This window comes from Lipophrys pholis (assembly GCF_963383615.2).
Source record: "Lipophrys pholis genome assembly, chromosome: 8".
Lineage (NCBI taxonomy): Eukaryota > Metazoa > Chordata > Actinopteri > Blenniiformes > Blenniidae > Lipophrys > Lipophrys pholis.
The window spans coordinates 27086754-27107360 of record NC_137630.1 but is presented as its reverse complement, the minus strand read 5'-3'; the positions used below and the strand labels follow the sequence as shown (position 1 = coordinate 27107360).

The 20607-nt window shown below is 42.7% G+C and overlaps 1 protein-coding gene across 1 annotated transcript in view; it reads right to left on the bottom strand.

Moving 5' to 3' along the window:
* Positions 1–362: 362 nt before the first annotated feature.
* The window catches only part of camkvl (CaM kinase-like vesicle-associated, like), a 42129-nt gene continuing 21884 nt past the window's right edge, over positions 363–20607 (bottom strand). The window contains exons 2-11 of the mRNA XM_080470060.1: positions 11961–12067; positions 9791–9922; positions 9571–9645; positions 7991–8129; positions 6496–6616; positions 5776–5851; positions 5468–5604; positions 4617–4695; positions 4428–4515; positions 363–2987 (exon numbers count right to left, since the gene is read on the bottom strand). Of these exons, the coding sequence (XP_080326186.1) occupies positions 1503–2987; positions 4428–4515; positions 4617–4695; positions 5468–5604; positions 5776–5851; positions 6496–6616; positions 7991–8129; positions 9571–9645; positions 9791–9922; positions 11961–12055 (2427 nt within the window). The 5' untranslated portion in view covers positions 12056–12067 and the 3' untranslated portion in view covers positions 363–1502. The remainder of the gene's footprint in view (positions 2988–4427; positions 4516–4616; positions 4696–5467; positions 5605–5775; positions 5852–6495; positions 6617–7990; positions 8130–9570; positions 9646–9790; positions 9923–11960; positions 12068–20607) is intronic.

The window sequence follows — 20607 nt, the reverse complement described above, 5'->3', positions numbered from 1 at the left end:
GGACCAAGCCAAAAAAAACGCGCAATGCAGTATGGGGCTTGTAGGCATATTACATTTCTTCATCCCGGAGAGAAATTCTTTGTCGCGTTGCCCCACACAGAATATCCCATGGAATAGAAGTTATAATGTCAATGAGACAGAATAAAAACAACAACAATAACAACAAATAAATTATGTATGTATGTATGTATGTATGTATGTATGTATGTATGTATGTATGTATGTATGTATGTATGTATGTATGTATGTATGTATGTATGTATGTATGTACATAACATTTGGAAAATCACATTATCTGTTTTTAGTCAACATGGTTGGAATACAACAACCAACAAAAGACTCAGGATATTTCTCTTTTTTTTAACTTTTATTGAAAGACTTGCAAACAAAGCACAGCTCACATAGGGACAGTTCAGTGGAGGTCTAGACTTGTTCAGGAGAGAAGCACAGTATCTGTTATTACACACACCCAAAAGCAGAGTGAAAATCAGAAGAATATTCAGTGTGATTAAAAGGAGAAAATAGACTAAACTGTCCATTGTATGGTATCAGATGAATTTGTCAACAAAATTGGAGAAAATGAAAATTTTTGGTCAATTTTGGGGAAATAAGGAGAAAATACATGTATACGTGTGTCTATGTGTGTTATTGTAAAACCTTTATACAATGTAATGTATTGATGGACTTTCCTCTCCAGCGCTACAACACAAGTGGAACAGGCACAAGACTTTGAGTGACAGTTCAAGTTTAATTACACCATATAATTAAACAAAGCAGATGATCTATTAGCCCGTGAATTGGATTGATGATTCTGTTTCACAAACTTCTGTACATCCGAGGGAATGAAAGCCTCACAACAGAATTAATAGCTACATGAATTAAAAAAAAGGAACAACAAATAATTAAACGGAATGTGTTGCTTTGAAAAACTACATGTTACTTTGGATATGTGGTGGTTTTAACATCTGAGAAAATCAAGAATTGGGAAGGAAATTAAATATTTTTCATATGTATTTACAATTGGTGAGGAATATTGTACATAAACCCATCCTCAGCTTTTATATCATTCGCTGTTAGCTGAGACTGATACCCACACTTTTCTTATTGGAGTAGATCGAGTATATGCAAACTGCAATGAGTGCTTGGATTCCAGTGTAAGGTGGTCGAATGATCAACATTCAAGCAAACAATCTACAATTGAGATATAAGCAAGCTTTTGAGATGATGGCCTTTGCTACTGTCATTTCGTGCAAGATGAGGCAGTTCAGTACTCCCCCTGTACTGCAGTTATTAAAGTATTTAAATGCTATAGTGTGGGGCTCGCTTGAACAGTCATCTGGTATGCACACACAGCCAAACAAAATAGCACTGTAGGGTTACTTTTCTTCTGGGCAGTAAGTGATTCTTATGGGTGGAGACAGTCTTTAAATTCTCAAGTTTCAACTATAAATTCCAGTGTTCCAGGTGGTTTGAATTTATGTTTTGCATCATGCACACCAGCTTCATAGTCCCCTGCTCATGCCAGCTCTGGGTGACTGGTTGGAATGGGCAGCACCCCTTTGTCCATCCCTGTCCTCCTGATCTCCTGCGGCTTGAGGTGAGGCTTGTGTGGGTGGAGAGGGTGGGGGATAGGAGGGTGGGGGGATGGTAAGGCGAGGGAGGGATGGCAGCACAGGTCTGGGTGAGGTGGGCAGTGGTGGAGGAGTGGCTGAAGATGTGGTGGCCGGGGAGTGTTGTGACTGGCGTGCACGAGGAGTGGCAGGAGAGGCGTGTGTGCTCCGGGCACGTGGTGGCTCAGCAGGACAGTCACTGATCTGCTCAAGCAGCGAGGGCATGTCTCCCTCGATTTTTTCCAGCACAGCCGCCATTTGCTTTTCTATCTGCTCAATGACACTGTCCATTTGCCAGTCGCTTGTGGTGCTGCTTCCTCCTCCATGTGGCAGCCCAGTTCCATACATTCCTACTCCACCTCCACTTGAATAAAGTGAACTGTATGGACTCCCGTAGCTCCCTGAAATGCCCATTCCCACAACCCCGACTTCTGGGTTATATGGTATCGCATGACGGCCCAAACTAGCAGAGCTGCCTACTGCATAACAACCCTGGCCCAGCACGTCACCAGTCCCAGCTATGCTAAACTCTGCACTGTACCTGTCGGTTTTTTTGGCATTCCTATCCCTTCTACCTGCTGGGCTACTGTCACCCCTTAACCTAACTCCAAGTCCAACATCCACTGCTGCCCCGGGCCCCATTGCCGGTGTGACTGTTGCTCCCACTGACCTTTCTGCCACCGCCTCGGGTACTTGCGTCTGACACCAGCTTCCGTCAGCCTCTGCCTTCTGCTGGCCGGTGGGCCTCCTCTCTGGTGAGGAAGACGCTATAGCTGACGACGTAGGTGGAGGCCCATGAAAAGTCGCAGCCATTTTACGCTTGCTGCTGGGCTCAGGGGAGGGGGAAATGGGCTTTCTGTCAAGATTACTGCCTATCGAACTGTCTAACAGCTTTGAGCGTTCTGGAGTCACTGCAGAGGTCTGTTTGGATTCTGGAACAACTTTATTTTGACCCAAGTTAGCAGCAATTTTTCTGGTTCCGTCACCTACTCCTTTCTTTGCAATAACCTTATCGGGCTCTTCCTGTGAAAGCTTGGGGACTGCGTTTGATTGACAGACAGGTTCCTGTATATCTGAGGGAGAAGTTCCGACAGAAGGGCCCACAGGCCTTTTCTCCTCCTGTTTTTGTCCTACCTTAATTGTCCCCTCATTTTGGTCCCTATCAGCTGGCGCATTCTCAACAGTAACCTCTAAAGACACACTGCTTGATGTCACGCCTCCATCACTAGTCCCTTTGTCTCCCTCATCACTTGTTCCCTGGGAAACCCCCCCTTCACCATCTCCTGCCTCTTCTCCAGCCTGAACTTCGGCTGAACTGTCAATGAGAGCCTCTGAATTCTTCAGTCTTTGCATGAAGGTTGTGACGCGGATCGCTTTCTGTAGAGAAGCAAATAAAAAAACCAGAGGATAGCAGAGGTGAGGAGAATTAGACTGAACACTGTGTTGCATTTTTCTGAAACACCCATAGCGACACCTCTTCCTTTGGTACCAAAGTCGGTTATGGAAAAGCACAATTATAAGCAAATAGACAAGCGACTGAGAAAAAGCTTGTCAAGGTACCACGATTTTGCATCTTCATTGTAAGCACTGGAATGCAGTTGTGTAAAGCAAGAGACATTAGTGCAAGTTGTTTACTTCCATTAGCCTATGACAGATAGTACTCTGGTACAAAGCAATTTTAAGACTCACTCTTCCCAGGAAACTCCTTGATTGCTTGTTGACTGGAGAAGGTAAGTGAATAGACACGGGCAAGCCTCCTTCAACAGTCATTTACGCCCATTCCGTTTTATCCACAAGCCCTCAAAGAGTTCAGGTACATGCGTGAGCTTAACAATTGTTTCGAAACCAGGAAAGTGAATTTCCTTGAATCCTCTGGAAGTGAAATGCCATTTGGACACTGAAATGTCACTGAATACAATGTAGATTCACTGCGTAGCTTCAAACATGACTTGAATGTAACAACAGTATGGGGCAATGAGCCAGGATTCACATTACAGGGATGCCAGAGGGCATTGTAGTTCAAATCACTGCAGTTCAACGAAAGACGTTCAAGTCCACAGTGGCCTATGTCCCTGATATCCTTTCCATTTCACTCTCTCCTTATCTTCACCAATTTAAAAACTGTGCAACAATAAAAACAAAACATATTCCTTGTAGCTATTAGTTATCAGGTTTTCACCAATCTGGTTCTACAAAGTAGTGCAGATGAGGAGTAAGAAAGGAACAGAGCAGGCCACTTTGAACCTTTGGGGTCTAACCAATGAAGAAAAGTGGGACAGAGTGGATGGATCTCTTCTGGGAAAGGCAGAGTGACAGTGGGTAGAAACAGAGCAAGAGAGAAGCTTCAGCAGCCATCAAATGAACAATAACTGCAAGTATTTTCAAATTAGTCAACCATTGTAAAAATATTTACACATGCCGACACCTTCAGAATACAAAAACGATATTGTGTCATTGAGCCATGGCAGACTTAACGCGCGTTTCTCTACATGCTCTGTCCTTCCACTCTTACTCATATTCAGAAACAATACCTTCAACTCCTGGGAACCACATAGGGAAAAAGAGAAGAGGGTTATAACTGTTAAAGATGCTGTCAGGTCAGCACTGCCATCTTCTTTCTTCTCTGTCTTCAGTATTCACATCCCTGGATATCCTTGTGAACTTCATCACAGATTCAAAACATACTTCAATGCGTAATGACAGTAAGGTCATTAAAGCCAGCACGTCTTTCACTTCAGTTTCTTCTGCTTCTCACTGAGCTGTATTTTTATCATCTCTATTAGCTTCTACATGCAGAGAAGGTGAATGAATTCTTACCCTCCATTTGGCCTTTGCAAAGTTCTTCTCAAACTGGGCGCACACACCATCCTTTAGATTCTTCTCTGACGCACCATTTCCTGCAATCCTGTCACAGATGACATACAGCATTCCAGCCAGTGAAAAAAGAAAGTCCTGTACTTATGTGGCAACATGATTGTGTTGTAGTGAAGAGGTACACATCCTTACCACTCATGCCAAAGCGCATCTTGTGCAGTGATTCTCAGCATCTGGTCCACTTCCATCAGTCGACAGACGAGCTCCTTGGCTGAAATATAACGTGGGATGCCATATTCAAATAGAATTTAGAAAGTTGCCTCCATCCATCATCTTATGATGACAGAGACCTGGAGCCAATTATAGGTAACTGTGGGTGATTGCAGGGTGCAAAAATGTGCAGCCAGCAGGCCTGGCATACTGTTACACACATTCAGTCCGACAGATATCCTACACTTAACAATTGCCTTAACAGGAATACCTTTGCACTATAAGAGAAAATGTCATGCAAGCACAGGAAGAACATGCAAACTCCTCATATGAAGGCCCCATTGGCCAGCAGGTCAAAACCAGTGACTGTTAAGTGCTAACCACAACAACACTTGCCATGTCCACCCTGGTCTTCTAACCACGATGAGGAGCAAGTCATTCAGCTGCTCTGTCCTGCAGAGTGGACTCCCCTCACTCAACAGTATTAGGTCTTGTCTCCTAAAGACTGCTTACCGCAATCAATTTACATTGGTTTTGTCTTATTTTACTGTTTATTTAGGTTTTTATTTTGGTGAAATTTATTGTTTCTTGATTTTGTTGAGTGGCCATTAAGGCACCATAAAGATTAAAAGGTATTGTTAATTTATCTATTTTAAGATATACAAATAAAATTACAATCAAGTAGTCTTTTTTATTTTTTTTTCACAACAAAGGAATCAGGTGACATTTAAAAACATTCCTATTCACCCGTTTTGTGTTACCGAAAGGTAAAAAGAAAGCAGAAAACTAATTCAACTGTGTATCTATTGCCACCGTGTGGTTGAGTTAAGTACCTGCAGGTGATATGTCATCCCAGTAAGGGGAGTCAAACTCAAAGTCCCCAGCAACAATGCGACAGAAGATGATGCGATTATGTAGATCAGTGTTCTCTTCCTCTGTTTCATCATAAAACGGAGGATTTCCAGATAAACTGCAAGAAAGGAAAAGGCATGAAACCGTGCACACAAAAGGATAATGTCCTTTACACGTTGGACTGAGCAGATACTCAGAGGAGCTTTCACGTTGCAGCCTGGACATGCTGTCATCTTTATATTACAGGTTTTGTAAATGATAGCTTGTAATAATACTGGTCGAGACTCACAGAATGAACATGATGACACCCACGGCCCAGCAGTCCACAGGACGGCCATATCGGTGACGAGCCACTACTTCAGGAGCTGAGGATCAGTGGAGAAAGGGAAGCAGACATAAAAAGTATTTGCAGGAGGCAATGTCATGGCTTTTTGCTTATAAGCGTTCACACAGCGTTTATAATAGTAAACGGCAGAGGCATCAATACTCCTGAAGACTAGAACCCATTTTAGCTAAATTTTTCTCATCCTTTTCAGATCAGAGCCTATATTCCCTTTCCTTATTTATTAGTTTAATCACACAACCCATCATCATGAATAACCGTCTTGGCCTTTCACCGCCGAGAAGCAGGCCAAAGTACAGCTCTGCACTTCAAGTTGACCTCGTTTACACCTCAGAAACACAGAGAGGAGCTCGACGATAAGCAGAGGATGATAGGAGATGAAAAGGAAAGAAGAGCAAGAGGAGGAGGAGGGCAAGACTTGGATGCTTTCAATTCTGTTTATATTTGTATCTGGGTTTCATGTTTTTATACTTATTTATTTTCACACTGTAAGACTTTGCCGCTGACAGATAGAACTCAAACAGATATATGCCCCCAGGTCATTTTCACAACAGAAGGTAAAGCTAATGGAAAGCCACAAAAGAAGATGAGATATGGAGAAAAGAAAAGCATAGAATTAAAGGTAAAAATATATCCATGCATAGTGGTAAATAGAGAGTCACCCACCCAAATATTCTGGTGTTCCACATGGCTCTGTGATGGGGCCATTCTCAAATCTGGACAGGTAGAAGTCTCTCAGAACTACTTTGTTGTGGTTATTTTCTGTGTAGTACATCAGATTTTCCAGCTGAACAAGATGAAGGAAGAGAAAAGAGAAGCCCAACAAGTAAATTAGTATGTTTCGTGCTGAAACTCTCTAAGACTGAGTAATATTCACACATATTTGAGTAGTGTTGGATTTTCAATCTGCTTTGTGTCAAAGGAACTCATGGTTCAGAGATTCTGCAGCTCCAAAGCATATTAGGCACTTGTTCTTTTCAAGTCTTAAGTTTGACAAGAACAGACATCAAGCTACTTTGTAAGAATACTTACCGTACTGAAAAAGTTATGATGTAATATTGCCATTTGGTATCATTTGCACAGCAAACAAAATGAAAACAAATCAGGCCAGTGCATAAGTAAATGTACAGTGCATACATGGGGCATCTCACATAAATAGGGAAGTTGCTCGGCAGGCTATGCTTCCTGCAATTGCTGTCGATTCTGAAAGAAATGTGGCTCATAAAGTTAACTAAGCTTTTGTCAGAGGTGGAAAATTCATATTCAAAGTAGCTAAAAATTATTTTGTTAAAGCCATGAATTTCAGCAAGAAGGCGTCAAGTTGCATTAGGGTACAATTTGTCTTCTCAATATGATCATTAGTTTCCTTTCATCATTACATTTTACTAATAAAACCTTGAAACTGTTGATTTTCCTTCTTGTTTTCAAGTTTATCAAAAGTTTTAGAAGTTGAACAGAAATCCAGCCATCCCATAACAATATTTTCTCATATATTTGTTCCCCTTTTCATTCTGTGGGGTGTATTACCATTAGACATAAAATAAGTAAAATACACACTTTTGCCAGTAGGGGGAGGCTGAAGCTCAAGAGATACTGCTGAAGTTAATGAGTTGATAATGAAACATAAAGATATGATCTGCATGATTTGTGTGCGCGTGAGAGAGAGAGAGAGAGCGTGTGTGTGTGTGAGAGAGAGCGAGACGCTAGAGATTGCTTTAAGCCATAAAGACAATGTTTACTCCCATGGTAAAAATGTTATCAGATGTTTAGTCATTAACTGAGATGGCAGAGCCATGCTTTAATGTGCCTCCACAGAGATTGTGTTGACTAAATACTGAATATTACTTTCTGGGGTGTGAGGACGAAGCAGTCCACTCAGTCGGTCCACACGTCAGTTTTTTTTTTTTTTGGAGGGGGGGGAGGGGGGGGGGTATATCTCCCTGTGTCTTGTGCATCTTAAGCAAAAGTCTATTTATATCTTTTCACTGTAGAAGACATTCACCACACAAATGTATGCACGCACGCACGCACGCACGCACGCACGCACGCACGCACGCACGCACGCACGCACGCACGCACGCACGCACGCACACACACATGTGCACACGCACACACACACACACTCCTGCTGATGGGAGAGGTAGAGTCAGTGCATGTGTACCTTCAGGTTCCTGTGAACAATGTTGAGAGAGTGTAAGTACGCCACAGCTTCGAGGACTTGTCTAATGACGTTGGAAGCATCTCTCTCGGTGTAATTCCCTTGGTCAAGGATCCAGTCGAATACGTCTCCACCCGTTGCCCTGCAGGTGCACACACACACACACACACACACACACACACACACACACACACACACACACACACACACACACCAAAGTCAGTGCATATATCATCAAATATTATAATATTTAGCATATGAATTAATGCAAGTTTTATTTTCATCATAAAAAAACCCCACAAGAATATGCAATTCATAATATCGATATTCTCCCTCCAAATCAAAACTGTGAACCAGGGTAAATAACCGCCTTCAAACAGGTCTGTGACGCCGATGTTATTGCAGTTATTATTTATCTCAACTGCAACTATCAGCAGCAACCGACATAAAACACAACAAATGATTCATCTTTTCAGTGCGCAGTACTTCCTTTTCCTACAAATGGTTGAAGTACTTGGGGTCAAACGTCCAAAGCGAGGGAAGGTGTGAAAGAGAGGTGATGAAGAGCGTAGAGGCAGGGTGGACCGGATGGAGACGAGTGTCAGGACTGATCTGTGATAAAAGGTCCCAGCTCGGCTGAAAGGGAAGGTCTGCAGCGAGAGCAGCTCTGTTATCTGCTTTTAAAAACTGTGGCACTAACAAAAGACAGAACTGAGGGTGAACTGGAGGTGGAACAGATGACGATGTTGAGGTTTTTAGGATTAAAACGAGAACATTGGAGGGGCAGCTCATCAGTTTAGTGGGAAAGTGAGAGAGGCAAGGTTGGTCATGTATGACGATAGCTCTGTAGGGAGAACGATGATGAAAATGGAGCTGTCAGGCCAGTGAGGAGGTTCATGGATACGGTGAAGAGAGACATGCAGGTGGTTAGTGTGAGGACGGAGGATACATGAGATTGAGGAAAAAAAAAAAAAAAAAGACAATTCGCTTTGGTAACCTCTAAAGGGAAAATGTCGAAATAAGAGTAATTAACGATTAGGATATTGGTTTTTACTCTGTAAGACTTGGTTAACTTTGGATATAAATGATGAGGGTGATTATCACATATTGCCTTTGGCCACAAGAGTATTGCCTGGGCTTCATATAACCAGACCTGAATCCCTTTGGCTCTCCGTGTATCAGTCACACAGAAATATGCCGTCCACTCAGCTTCAATCAATGCTACTGTTCTCAAATAAAGTTGCAAATGTCGAAACGCACAAGTGATGTGGATGGGCCAGGCTCTGACGTATTGATTCCCAGCTCTCTGTAGAGATGGCTCGGCAGAGCAGAGCTTCAAGAGCACTGAGTAATGCTGAGTGTTACTAAGAGCAAATATCTCATCAAATCTCACACCATCCCCTGTTGCTCAGGGGAGCAACCGAGCACACATTAATAAGAGGATAGACTCCACTCATACCCCGAAGCGGGTGGATTTGTGCGTGCTAAGATTCATGAAGGCACATGCCCAAATAAGATATCCATACGCATGGTCAAGAATGCTCACACAACAAAGACAAATCGTGAAAAAAAGAGACACTCACAGTTCCTGGATGATGAGGTATTCTTTCCGAGTCTCAAACGTGTCTATCAGCTGGAGGATGTTAGGGTGGTTGACCCTGGAACAGCCGCATCATCACAAATATCAACCACAACGATCATCTGATTTATGTTTGAAAATCAATTTAACCAAACGTTGTCTCATCCTCCGCCCCCCTCCACTCATCAACCATGCATCCATCTGTTCTCCGACTGATTACGTACAATTTCAGGATCATGATTTCGTTCTTGGCAGCCTTGCGGACTTTCCTGCCGTCTTTCTTGAGGAATTTCTTACAGACAAACACCTTGTCTGTTTGTCTGTCTTTTGCCAGGCACAGCTCACAGAACTCCTTCCTACGCAACCAGAAAAAATATAGAGGAAAGACAGACAGACTGTGAAAGGAAGCGTAGCTAAAGGGGCGACAAGGAGCGTAAAAGAAGCTGTGGAGTGTGTGTGCGTGTGTGTGTGTGTGTGCGTGTTAATGTGAGAGGACATAAAAATGTCCTGGGCTGCTGTTGATTACATCTGAGACTGTGGCCCACATGGGACACTGTATGACATTAAAATTGAGACGACAAAAAGAAGACAAGCTGTTTGAGTGACACATTGTGTAAGGATTTATTTTGGAGTCGAGTTGTTGGGTAGAAAAGAACTCGTAAAACCAAACAGGCTGGAAATCCTGTATGGTTACAATCAGATGAAGGTGATCATTACATTATAAGACGTATCTAGTGATGTGTCTTTTCCAGGAAGGAGATTCAGTCAATCATCCCTTCCAGCAGGAAATCATCCGGCTACCATCTGGATTGAGATATAATCTGCCGGGATACTGGCTGAACGCAGTTATCGGCCTTTAGATACTAGGTTATTTCATTCATTCATTCATTCATTCATTTTCTTCCGCTTATCCATTTCCGGGTCGCGGGGGTGACAGTCTGAGCACCGTCACCCAGATCACAATGCACCGATTAAGAACCATCCTGCAGGTGGTGAGCCCACGGGAAGGTGACGCCCGGCGTGGGACACGAACCCACTACCCCTGAGATTGTGAGTCTCATGCTCTACCAACTGAGCTAGCCAGGGGCAGGTTATTTCAAGTTGTCGTTATTATCATTTTCTTGTTTGCTCACTGTGAACCAAATTGCTCCTCCGGGATAACAACGTTATTTAGAACCTTGAATCTATGCACACACTCTGCTGTAGTGGTAAGTGCTCTCACCTCACAGCAGAAACATCGGTTTGAATCTGTGCTTTGGGGTCTGTATGTGCAGAATTTGCTTGTTTTTGGTAATCTGGTTTCTTCCCAGAGCCTCAAAACATGCCTTTGAGGTTAAGTGGCTGGAAAATGCCTGTAGACGTGAACGTGAGCGTGTGTGTGATCGTCTGTATGGCGACCTGCTCAATCACTAACATTTCATCATATCAGGTTACTATTTTTATTTTCAAATTACTGTGTAAGCTCAAGCATTGCTTGGTGATAGAAAACTATGCGCCATTAGCTCTGCACAACTTGTATTTTTTGCCATGCATTATTTTTTCTGCACATTCCCAACAAACATTCGGTCCATTCAGTTTGTGGGGATGATATCTGTGGGTATGAGCTCATTCATCATTTAGTTAACTAAGATTAACAGATGGCGACTTAACTGACATTTAAAACAATCCTTACACTGGGACTTGAATACATTTTTATTTAAGCAGCTCATATATAGAGTAAATGCTTCCTGACTTAATGTGCCTTTAAGTGTGTCTATGTGTGTTTGTGTTATATAAAACATGAGCAGAGATCTCTCAGGCCAGATGTTACCATATGGTCTCTTACTCTCACTGGTATTTGTGAGTGTGTGTGTTTTATGTGCACACACGTGCGGTCTTCAGTGTGTCAAGGAGAGGTGAGCGAAGAAAGAAAATAGCACGTTTTCAGCCAATAGATAAAAGTGATTTTCACAAGTCTTTGAAAATATGTCAGGTTTTTTTAAATTTTTTTAAGTTTTTTTAAGATAAATTAGTTGGACATAAATGGTCATTATTTTCTATGCATGTCACATAACATTTGAACAGGAGAAATGATAGGCACTCGTGTGCTTCATGAACTGTCATAATCAGAAATAATTGGTGGGTAAAATTGAAAAAAAAAAAGAAGGGTGTCTAAAGTCTGTTACCCAGCAGCCTCATGCCATTACCTTCTGTTATTCCTTCACTGACACAGTGTGATGTGCCAAATCAAATCTGCAGTGAAAATGGTTCAGTTCATGTTAAAATAATTTATGAAGAGAATAAAAACCATCTGGGAATAGTGGAAAGTGCCCATGAATTCTACATGTGGACAGGAGGGAGAGAAAAAGAAAGAAGGCAAACACAAATCCATGTATAAAGCTTTATGTCACTTACGCTCGGAGGACTTGTCCGATCTCATATTTGTCTGTGACATCAGACATGCTATCGTAGCTCCGCCCATCTCGCAGGGCAAGGCACCCAAATGGCATGACGGCATTCACCTAGTAGAAGAAGAGAAAAACCTTTGAAGCACTGCACAAGAGTAAAGCATGTTGATGATACCTTCAGAGAAAATATATGAGGCAATCGCAACAAAGCATGCATGTGCGTGTTAAGAAGAAATAGAGTTACTAGAGAGACTTCATGAAAGCTTCCAGTGGTTGAGGTCAAGGTCGCCGAAGCAGTGCCAATAATATTAGTCTTGAAAGTGTACTGTATATTGGAAAAGCGCAGATACAGCCAAGTCAATTTCTGAACGAATCTGGATACTTACGCTTCTGGCAGCCTGGTTGCGTGCCAGCCTTGTCAACAGATACTAAGCTACCCACTAAGCTTCTCTCCACTCCATTAAAGTCTGCAGATTCTGTGCAACGTCTGTCAAGTTCAAGTTAAACTTTGCTCATAAAGGGCAGCGTCCCTGCATCCCCGGAGCAGCTGGGTTCATCAGCAATTACTCAAGTCCAGAGTAAAACCCGTTTGCAGTGTGCATGTTTTTTGCTCCATCAAACACTTTGACTCGTCTTGTGATCAAGACCAACAGTTCACGACCTTTTAAAATGACTGCCACCACCACCACTCAGGATCACTGTAGAGTAACTCTGTCACCACTACCGCTGCTGTGCGTACTATAGAATATGTCAATCATGTACTGTATATGTAAACTATATACGCTACGTTAAAGCACTGGAATGCATGGTGTTCTTCCTATGTGCTCTCAGTGCATTTCCAGGTATATGAGCACGTAGTTCACCAACATTCTTCATGCCTGTCCTAAAATAGCTTGTGACCCCACAGGAGGTCCCAAACGCCCAGGTAGAAAATCGAGGATCTAGATAGTGAATCAGCAATCAATATACCATCTCACCACAGTCCTCCGGCAATCCTCACCCACATCTTTTAAACACTCCATCTACTGTAGAAGACAGATTCCCTGGAAGCTTCAGTCATCCATCCTCAAGGTCTGAAATATCTAACTTAACCCATTCCTGTTGGATAATTCATTTCTGTTGTTTCTCTAAGATTCCTGCAAACAGTTTGTCTTCTGTCTCTGTGGGGCTTGGGGATACATCAAGACAAGACTGTTTTCGCCAAGTTAGGAAATTATTTGATGGGAGGAAAACGGTACATCGGAGGGGAAGCTTTGATAAACGAGTGACTCGAGAGAGAACAAGTGATGCTGTAAAGGTGGCTTCATGGTGGTGAGGGGGGTGGGGGGGTATGAGCCAAGGATTAAGAAGAGAAATATAATAGAAAGCCTTAGAGGGAATAGCATTCTACAGGAGCTAATTTGGGATTGAGGAATAAATATCTGTGACAGAAAATCTTCTCTTCCTCCGTCTCTCTGGTCGCATCATCACTGTAGATGAAATGGCCAGAGGTGCTTCTGGCCTGCGGTGGAGGAGGGGCCGGAGAGTGCAGTGTAATCCCGGCACCAGCCCTAATCTCTAATCTGTACCCCTAATCCCGAGTGCCGGGAAACACGCAGTGTGTTTATGTGCATGCACAGATGTGTGCGAGTCTGCGCAAGTGCAAAGGTTGCATCACGTGTGCTGATATGTGTTGGAGCAGAAGGGTGTGTGTACTTGTGTGTCCATATGTGTGTCCTTGTGCGAGTGTAATGCCCCACTGAGATGAGGAGGGGGTGGGGGAGAAATTTAGCGGTGGATTGAAAAGGCCTAGTTTTGCTAGTAGATTATGTAAGGGCATCAACGTTGGGACAACAGGGCCCGGGACAGGGAAGGTGAAGCAGGCTTGTTGTGAAGCGGGTGCTTCCATCCCCGTGGGAACGACATGTGGCCACTGAAGTAAAACTACAACTGCCACATGTCAGTTGTCAGTACGAGGGTCAGTGAATATGCTTTCTTGAGATTCTGACCTCTGAACAAAAGCTTTCGGGTTCACTTGCGTGATAAGACTGTTTCCAACTTTAAAGATACTTTTGTTGAGAAGACTTTGCAAAAGTACCGTCACGTTTCTTTTGGGATGCTTCAAACATGCACGCACACAATGAAACAGCCTTTGAATCGTCTGGGGTTATTTAGAAAACCACTTTAAGCCCTCAACCTTTAACAAAGTTTTCATCTTGTTTGTCCACAGTCAACAGAGACTAAACACAAGTTGAAACTTGGAGCACAATTCTACTTTTCTCTCCTTGGTGACAAACACAAACCCCAGAAAACTTGAAAAGTGGATTCTCTCTTAAAGGAACTCAGATAATGCCTCTTGTTTTAAGTTTGAGGGCAGGTCATCAGTTTGCAATCTGTCCTTTATTTTAGATGCATCCCACCCTTTTTGTTTTCTCCCTATTTGTGCTGGTGCACATTGTTTCTATCTAAAAAGCCATGCCATAAAAGCATCGCACCTGCAGAACACCGAGTTAGAACGAGCCTTGAAGTTGACTAAGAGTAGGAGGAGGTGTGGAAGGGTATGAGAAGAAAAGGGAAGAGCAGGAAGAGGTGGAAAAGATGGAAGATGAGGAAAGAGGTGGGAAATAAAGGGAACAAAAAAAGGCAAGGAGAAGAGTGCACGGTGACTAAGTCAAAAGGTGGATGGAGAAAATCGTGTACATGAGAACAAAGTGTAAAACACAGAACTGCAGAGGCAGATTGAGAGTACCTATCAAGTTCACAGCTTCACAACTGTGTGTCTGCGAATGTTGGCTTAAGTGTGTGTGTGTGTGTGTGTATGTGAATGTGTAAGTGTGTGTGTGTGTGTGTGTGTGTACATTTATGCACATGTGGGTGCATGTGCTTATGTGTTAACAGGCTTTGTGCGATAATGTATTGTGTGACTCAGAGTGTTTGACGAAGGCATGAAAGGCCGTCCCTAAAATCAGAAAGCACTTGAAGGCACGCTGACAGGGCAACCTCCTCTGCAACCGAAACGCACAGCACACATCCCGAATGTCAGCCAGACGGGCGGATGCAGGTAGCGCATTATCAGAGACGGAATAAAAGAACTGAAGCAAGGCAACAAAATTCCAGCTGCCCTCAGGGATCCGACCACTCATCTCTTGGCAAGAAGCGTGCTAATTTGAATCAGTGAAAGTGCATCGGGAGCCGGGTATTTTGACAATTCAATCCAAGAAACAAAACAAAGAAATAGCTCCTTCTGGGGGGATGGTGGTTTGCACTGTTGCCTCTCAATGAGACATTTGATTATGGGCTCCTCCTACAATCCAGAGCCATGCTTGTTGATTTTTTATTTTTTTTAGTTTGAGTTAGATGGTGGCTCTGTGTGATCATCTGTCTTTGTGTGCCCGTGACTGACTGACAGCCTGTCAGGGGTGAACTCAGCTAATAGCTCAATGTCAGCTCAGACACACTCCATTCCCTGCAATGGAGATGACAGACGGATAGATGGATGTTCAAAAGCTACCAGCCTCCAACTTTTCCAGTGTCTGTGTCGTAGAAAGACACCGTGACAGAGTGGAGTTTGTTAGGTTGATTCACTTGATTGCTTCGGTTACGATGAGGCTGTCCCCTGCTGACAAGGTGATTTAAATAATTTACATTCACAAACTATGTAGTCAGACAGCTATTATTTCATGAAACGCCATCAGCATTTATTTCTCAGCTTGTACCTCATGAAATACATTGTCATAAATACCCTTTTATGAAATTTGTGATGTATATCTCACTGAATTTGCTCCATCACTGTTGCAGACTGTTGAACATTTTGTCTACTGAAAGCTTGTTGGCATGTATCAGTGGCTTAACATCCAAGCTCAGCATGATAGAGTTTGAATGCTTCTGACGCCCTGTAGGCAAAAGCAATCAAATGACTTTGTAATGAAAACCACAAAAGTTTGTATTAATCTGCTGTAAAAACTTGTGCAACAGTTTTCATGACGACAAATGGCAGCATCTTTTGAATGTAGATCGCTATTCTGCTCTCAGATTTAGATCAGTATGATACAATAACCGTGTCACTTCCACAGTGTCAAAACAGTTTCCACAATGACTCAAATTCACAATTATGTTAATTATGCTAAATCTACCATTGCGGTTTGTAGCTTATGTTGATATAAATGAACATGTAATTAAAATCCAAAGTTTTTTCCCGTTAATTAACCTATAAGACGATACTTTCAGTGATGGTTGAAAGAACTGACTGGAGTGAAGTCTACTTCTTTAATTGGATTTAAGGTAATCTTAAAAGGCTATTCCTATAATATCAGATATTAAAAGTATTATATTGAATCAGGGATCTGTTTTTTAAAGAAGCTACTTTATGTTAATGGTGGTGCCTTGAATATTATGGACAGAATGAAATGGAACTTTCACATTTTTAAAGAGGAAAAATAGAACTCAAATGGGCCAGTCTGGCTGTGCAGCTTCCACTTCTTCCTTTAATGATGGTAAAAACAAAGTGATAAAAAAAAAGCTATGCAAAGTGAAATGATAGTGAATACACAGTCTTGAAGGGATTTTACTTCACAGCAGGAATATTCCTAGTTTGAATCTCAGCTTGGTGTCTGTGTCGAGTTTGCATGTTCTCGCTGTGTGTGAATTGACTTTCTCCAGTTTCCTTTCACAGTTCAAAAGCGTGACATTGAATTAATTGGTAACGCACAGGTGTGAATGCGATTGTGTGTTTGCCCTTCGATGGACGATTGATTAGCTGCGATTCGCTCCAGGAGACTCGATGGGTCGGGAACATTAAAGTCGTTCATGGAACATTTCGGCTTAATAGAAGGTGTTGGAATTCTGCAGGGCAATAATAATAACAAAGAATAATTCCAACAACTGTGTGTTGTCTTGCTGCACTTGAAGTGCACACTCATTAACACACACACACAGACGCGCACAAACTCAGGTGTGAAGGTGCACAGAGCGATCCGAGACTTCGCACTTTATCTTCAGCACCTTAAATCAAATTGCTTGTGCAAGACTCTGCATCTGTGGGTGTCTGCGCGCTTGTTCACAAGTGTTATGTTTAGGCTGCAGCAAGGCTCAAAAACGATTCAAATGGAATAGAAGATCTTTCTATCAACTCAGAGGGGAAGTATTTCAGAGGTTCTTAGCATCAAGGTTATTCTAAGAAAAAGAAAAGCTGCTATTTACCTGCACTCATCTCTTCAGCCGCCTTCCCTATTAAGCCTGTGCCTCAGTCCAACTCTCAGGACTAAAAAAAAAAAATAAAAAAAAAATAGGATAAAAAAATGTTTCTCATCTGTATATCTAAATTCTGCTGCTGATGACAATATGCAAACAGATTGACATACTACCTGAAAGTAGTGTACCAGTGTGTGGCAATCTGGCTTTTCATGTGCCTCCATTTCAGAAAGTCATGAATAATTGCCAGTGTATGTTGGGGAAATATTTCACCCGCTGCTTTGAGAAGCTGCTTTTTTTGTAGATTCCTTTTGTGTTGTCAGTCGAGTGGTTAGTTGAGTTAGTGTGTCCTTGTCACCGTCAGACAGGTGCTCGCACAGTGCTGCTTAGAAATCAACAACATGGTCATTATCAGCTTCAGCACGACACAAATCCTGATATCCGCACAATGTGATTAAGTGATGCTGCACTGGATTTGTAAAGCGGTGACACCGGATCCACGGTATAATAAGATAAACAACACCATGATTTTTGTGCGCGTGTGTTTGTTTGTAACATTTCTTAACAAGTACAGTATGTCAGTGTGCGCCTCAGGAGAAGAGTGAGAGCAGCAGAGAGGACGTGGCTGACCTCATGTTACTTCTGCCTGCGTGAACGAGAGATGACAGTGCTCTCATGTCAGGCTGCATGTGAGCATGAAGCACGAACCACCTGAGTTGCACACTGTGGCACCGCGGTCCCATGCACTTCACTACATTGCCTCCACACTGAATATTTCCTTATTCCACAGGGATTATTGACCACAGCGTCATCAGATTATCCAGAAGTCCTCCTGCTTTTCTGTTCTCCCCCTATACACCTCTCTTTCATCTCAGGGCCAAACGCCAGTCCAAAATGTTTCATCGGATTTGCTCATGACAGGGAAGGCAGAAGAACATCAGGGGTTACTGGCGATGTGTTTAACCCCCGAGGTTTTAGGAGGTTCACTAATGGAAACGGAGGAAAGATATTGATGCCTCTGTCATTCCTGCTCTTTACAGCCACTAATCCGATTGTACCAGTGTGCTTGTATGAGGGCGACAATTAAACTAACACATTTAAAAGGCTCTCACGCACCTGCTTTATTGCAAAAGGAAATTTTCTGTGTTCCGGAAGACCTCAGATTAGTAATGAATCCCACCAACGCAGTCAAGTTTTATACTTTAAATACAATTAGTGCCAATTACCATCAATTTCCATTTCGCCTTACTGTATGTTTTCTGCATGCAAATAGTTGTGTGCCTCTTCATTCGTGTGTAACCAGACATGACAGTTGCTGCCCGCTCCATATTGATCAAACCTCCCATAAATTTCTTTACTTAATACGCAGAAGAAGAAGAAGAAATAAAAAAAAGCATGACCAAAACAACATTTTTGTCCAAGCATCTGGAGTGCTTACAGTGTAAAATCCTTCTGGGAAGATTTCATTAGATTCACAACATTATGTAAGAATTGCACCAACTGTAATTGGGAGAAAATAGCACAATGAATATTTTAGAGACGGCTCAAAGCGCTTTCATATTGCCATTGATATAATTTTGACCCAGCAAACTTATTCCCAGTAAGAATTTAAAGGCGATAAATGGAAATTGGTCCAGTAATTCCAAATGATCTTATTGCCTGGGCAGACGGGAGCGTGCTCCGTACTGAGTGCACAGCAGCTCGGGGTTGGTCCCGGGCCTGATCAGGATGCTGCAACATGAAAGTGGGACAAATAAAAGAGTTGTGAGGACATGACAGAGTACACATGAGAGAAGGAGTGAGATGGATGAAACGAAGAAGCAGATGACGGGCCAATTATCAGAATTAGTGTGCTTGGTAAAATGAAGTGGAGTACAGGATACGTGAGAGAGGAAGAGGGGGGGATGGATTAGCACGGTTAAAACACACAACTTATATAGACACGGATACACACGCACGCAAGCGGAAAATGTACTGTAGTTAGAGTTATGTATCTTTCCAGTGTGGGGTCTTCTTCCAGCTTGTTATGAACACTAATTCCCATACTACTGACAGAGTGGCTCTCATCTTGTGTGTGTGTGTGTGTGTGTGTGTGTGTGTGTGTGTGTGTGTGTGTCTCAGGAGACAGTTGTGTGTTGGAGTGTGTGAGACTGCAGGCGTGCACGAAGCCAGAAACGGGCTTAATAAGGAAACGCTCTAATGAAAATTCATCACATCTGCCCAGAGAGCGAGACAGAAAAACCCACTTCCAGATGCCGACACATATGAAATCCACCAAATTAATGTAGATATGCAGAAAGCCACAGACACCAAATCAATCTTACACACACACACACACACACACACACACACACACACACACACACACACACACACACACACACTGAATATATATATACAGTGGCACATTATATATATACAGTGGCACATTATTAGAGAATAATGGGAATTATCTGTTTCTAAGCTTTACACGACTCTGTCAGAAACCTCCTTCCTCACATTTAATTTCCTCCCCACCTGCTCTGTCTGTCCTGCTTCCTGTCCCCTCATTAGGAGACTGGATGTGGAGCCGCGCAGGTCTTACACAGTGAGTGCATCCTCAGGGAGAGCGACCACAGAGTACCTTTGACAAGTGTGTGTGTGTGTGTGTGTGTGTGTGTGTGTGTGTGTGTGTGTGTGTGTGTGTGTGTGTGTGTGTGTGTGTTACTGCAACTTACATAGAATGATGCAATATCTGTCTGGCAGGCCTGGTCTTTTTTGACACAAGAATAGCCTCAGGCAGGACACACACACACACACACACACACACACACACACACACACACACACACACACACACACACACACACACACACACACACACACACACACACACACACACACACACACACAGTAATGTGTACATCCCACAGACTAAATGATAGACAGTTACTTTTTTGAGGAGTTTGTGTGTGTACGTGTGTGTGTGTGTGTGTGTGTGTGTGTGTGTGTGTGTGTGTGTGTGTGTGTGTGTGTGTGTGTGTCGATAGTCCTAAAAGTAACTTTAGGGACTAAGGAAGAGTGTGTGTATGCCTTCCATAAATTCTCTGACATACTACAGCACACAGCCTGATATGAGGACTGAGAACCCCCCCCGCCCTCTGAAACAAACAAACTAAAAAACAAACACACTGGAAACAGAGAGCATTAAAGTGCATCAGAGCTCCACATGGTGAAAGACGAAAGAGCGAGACAGAGTGATGGAAAGGTGAGCACTACATCATAAGCAAGGGAAAAAGTGAGACAGTCATAAATATATTATACAAATCTGTTGCATAAAACATGGAGCTGCATTTACACGTTATAGCATTTCTCTCTCAGTGGAGACTAACTGTGAAAAAATATTTATGAACAAAAGCATGAGCTGGCTCTCTCTCAATCTCCTTTTAATCACGCCTTAATGTTGTACTGAGTTCTATGTCTTCGTGTAGTGCACTTTGTTTCCT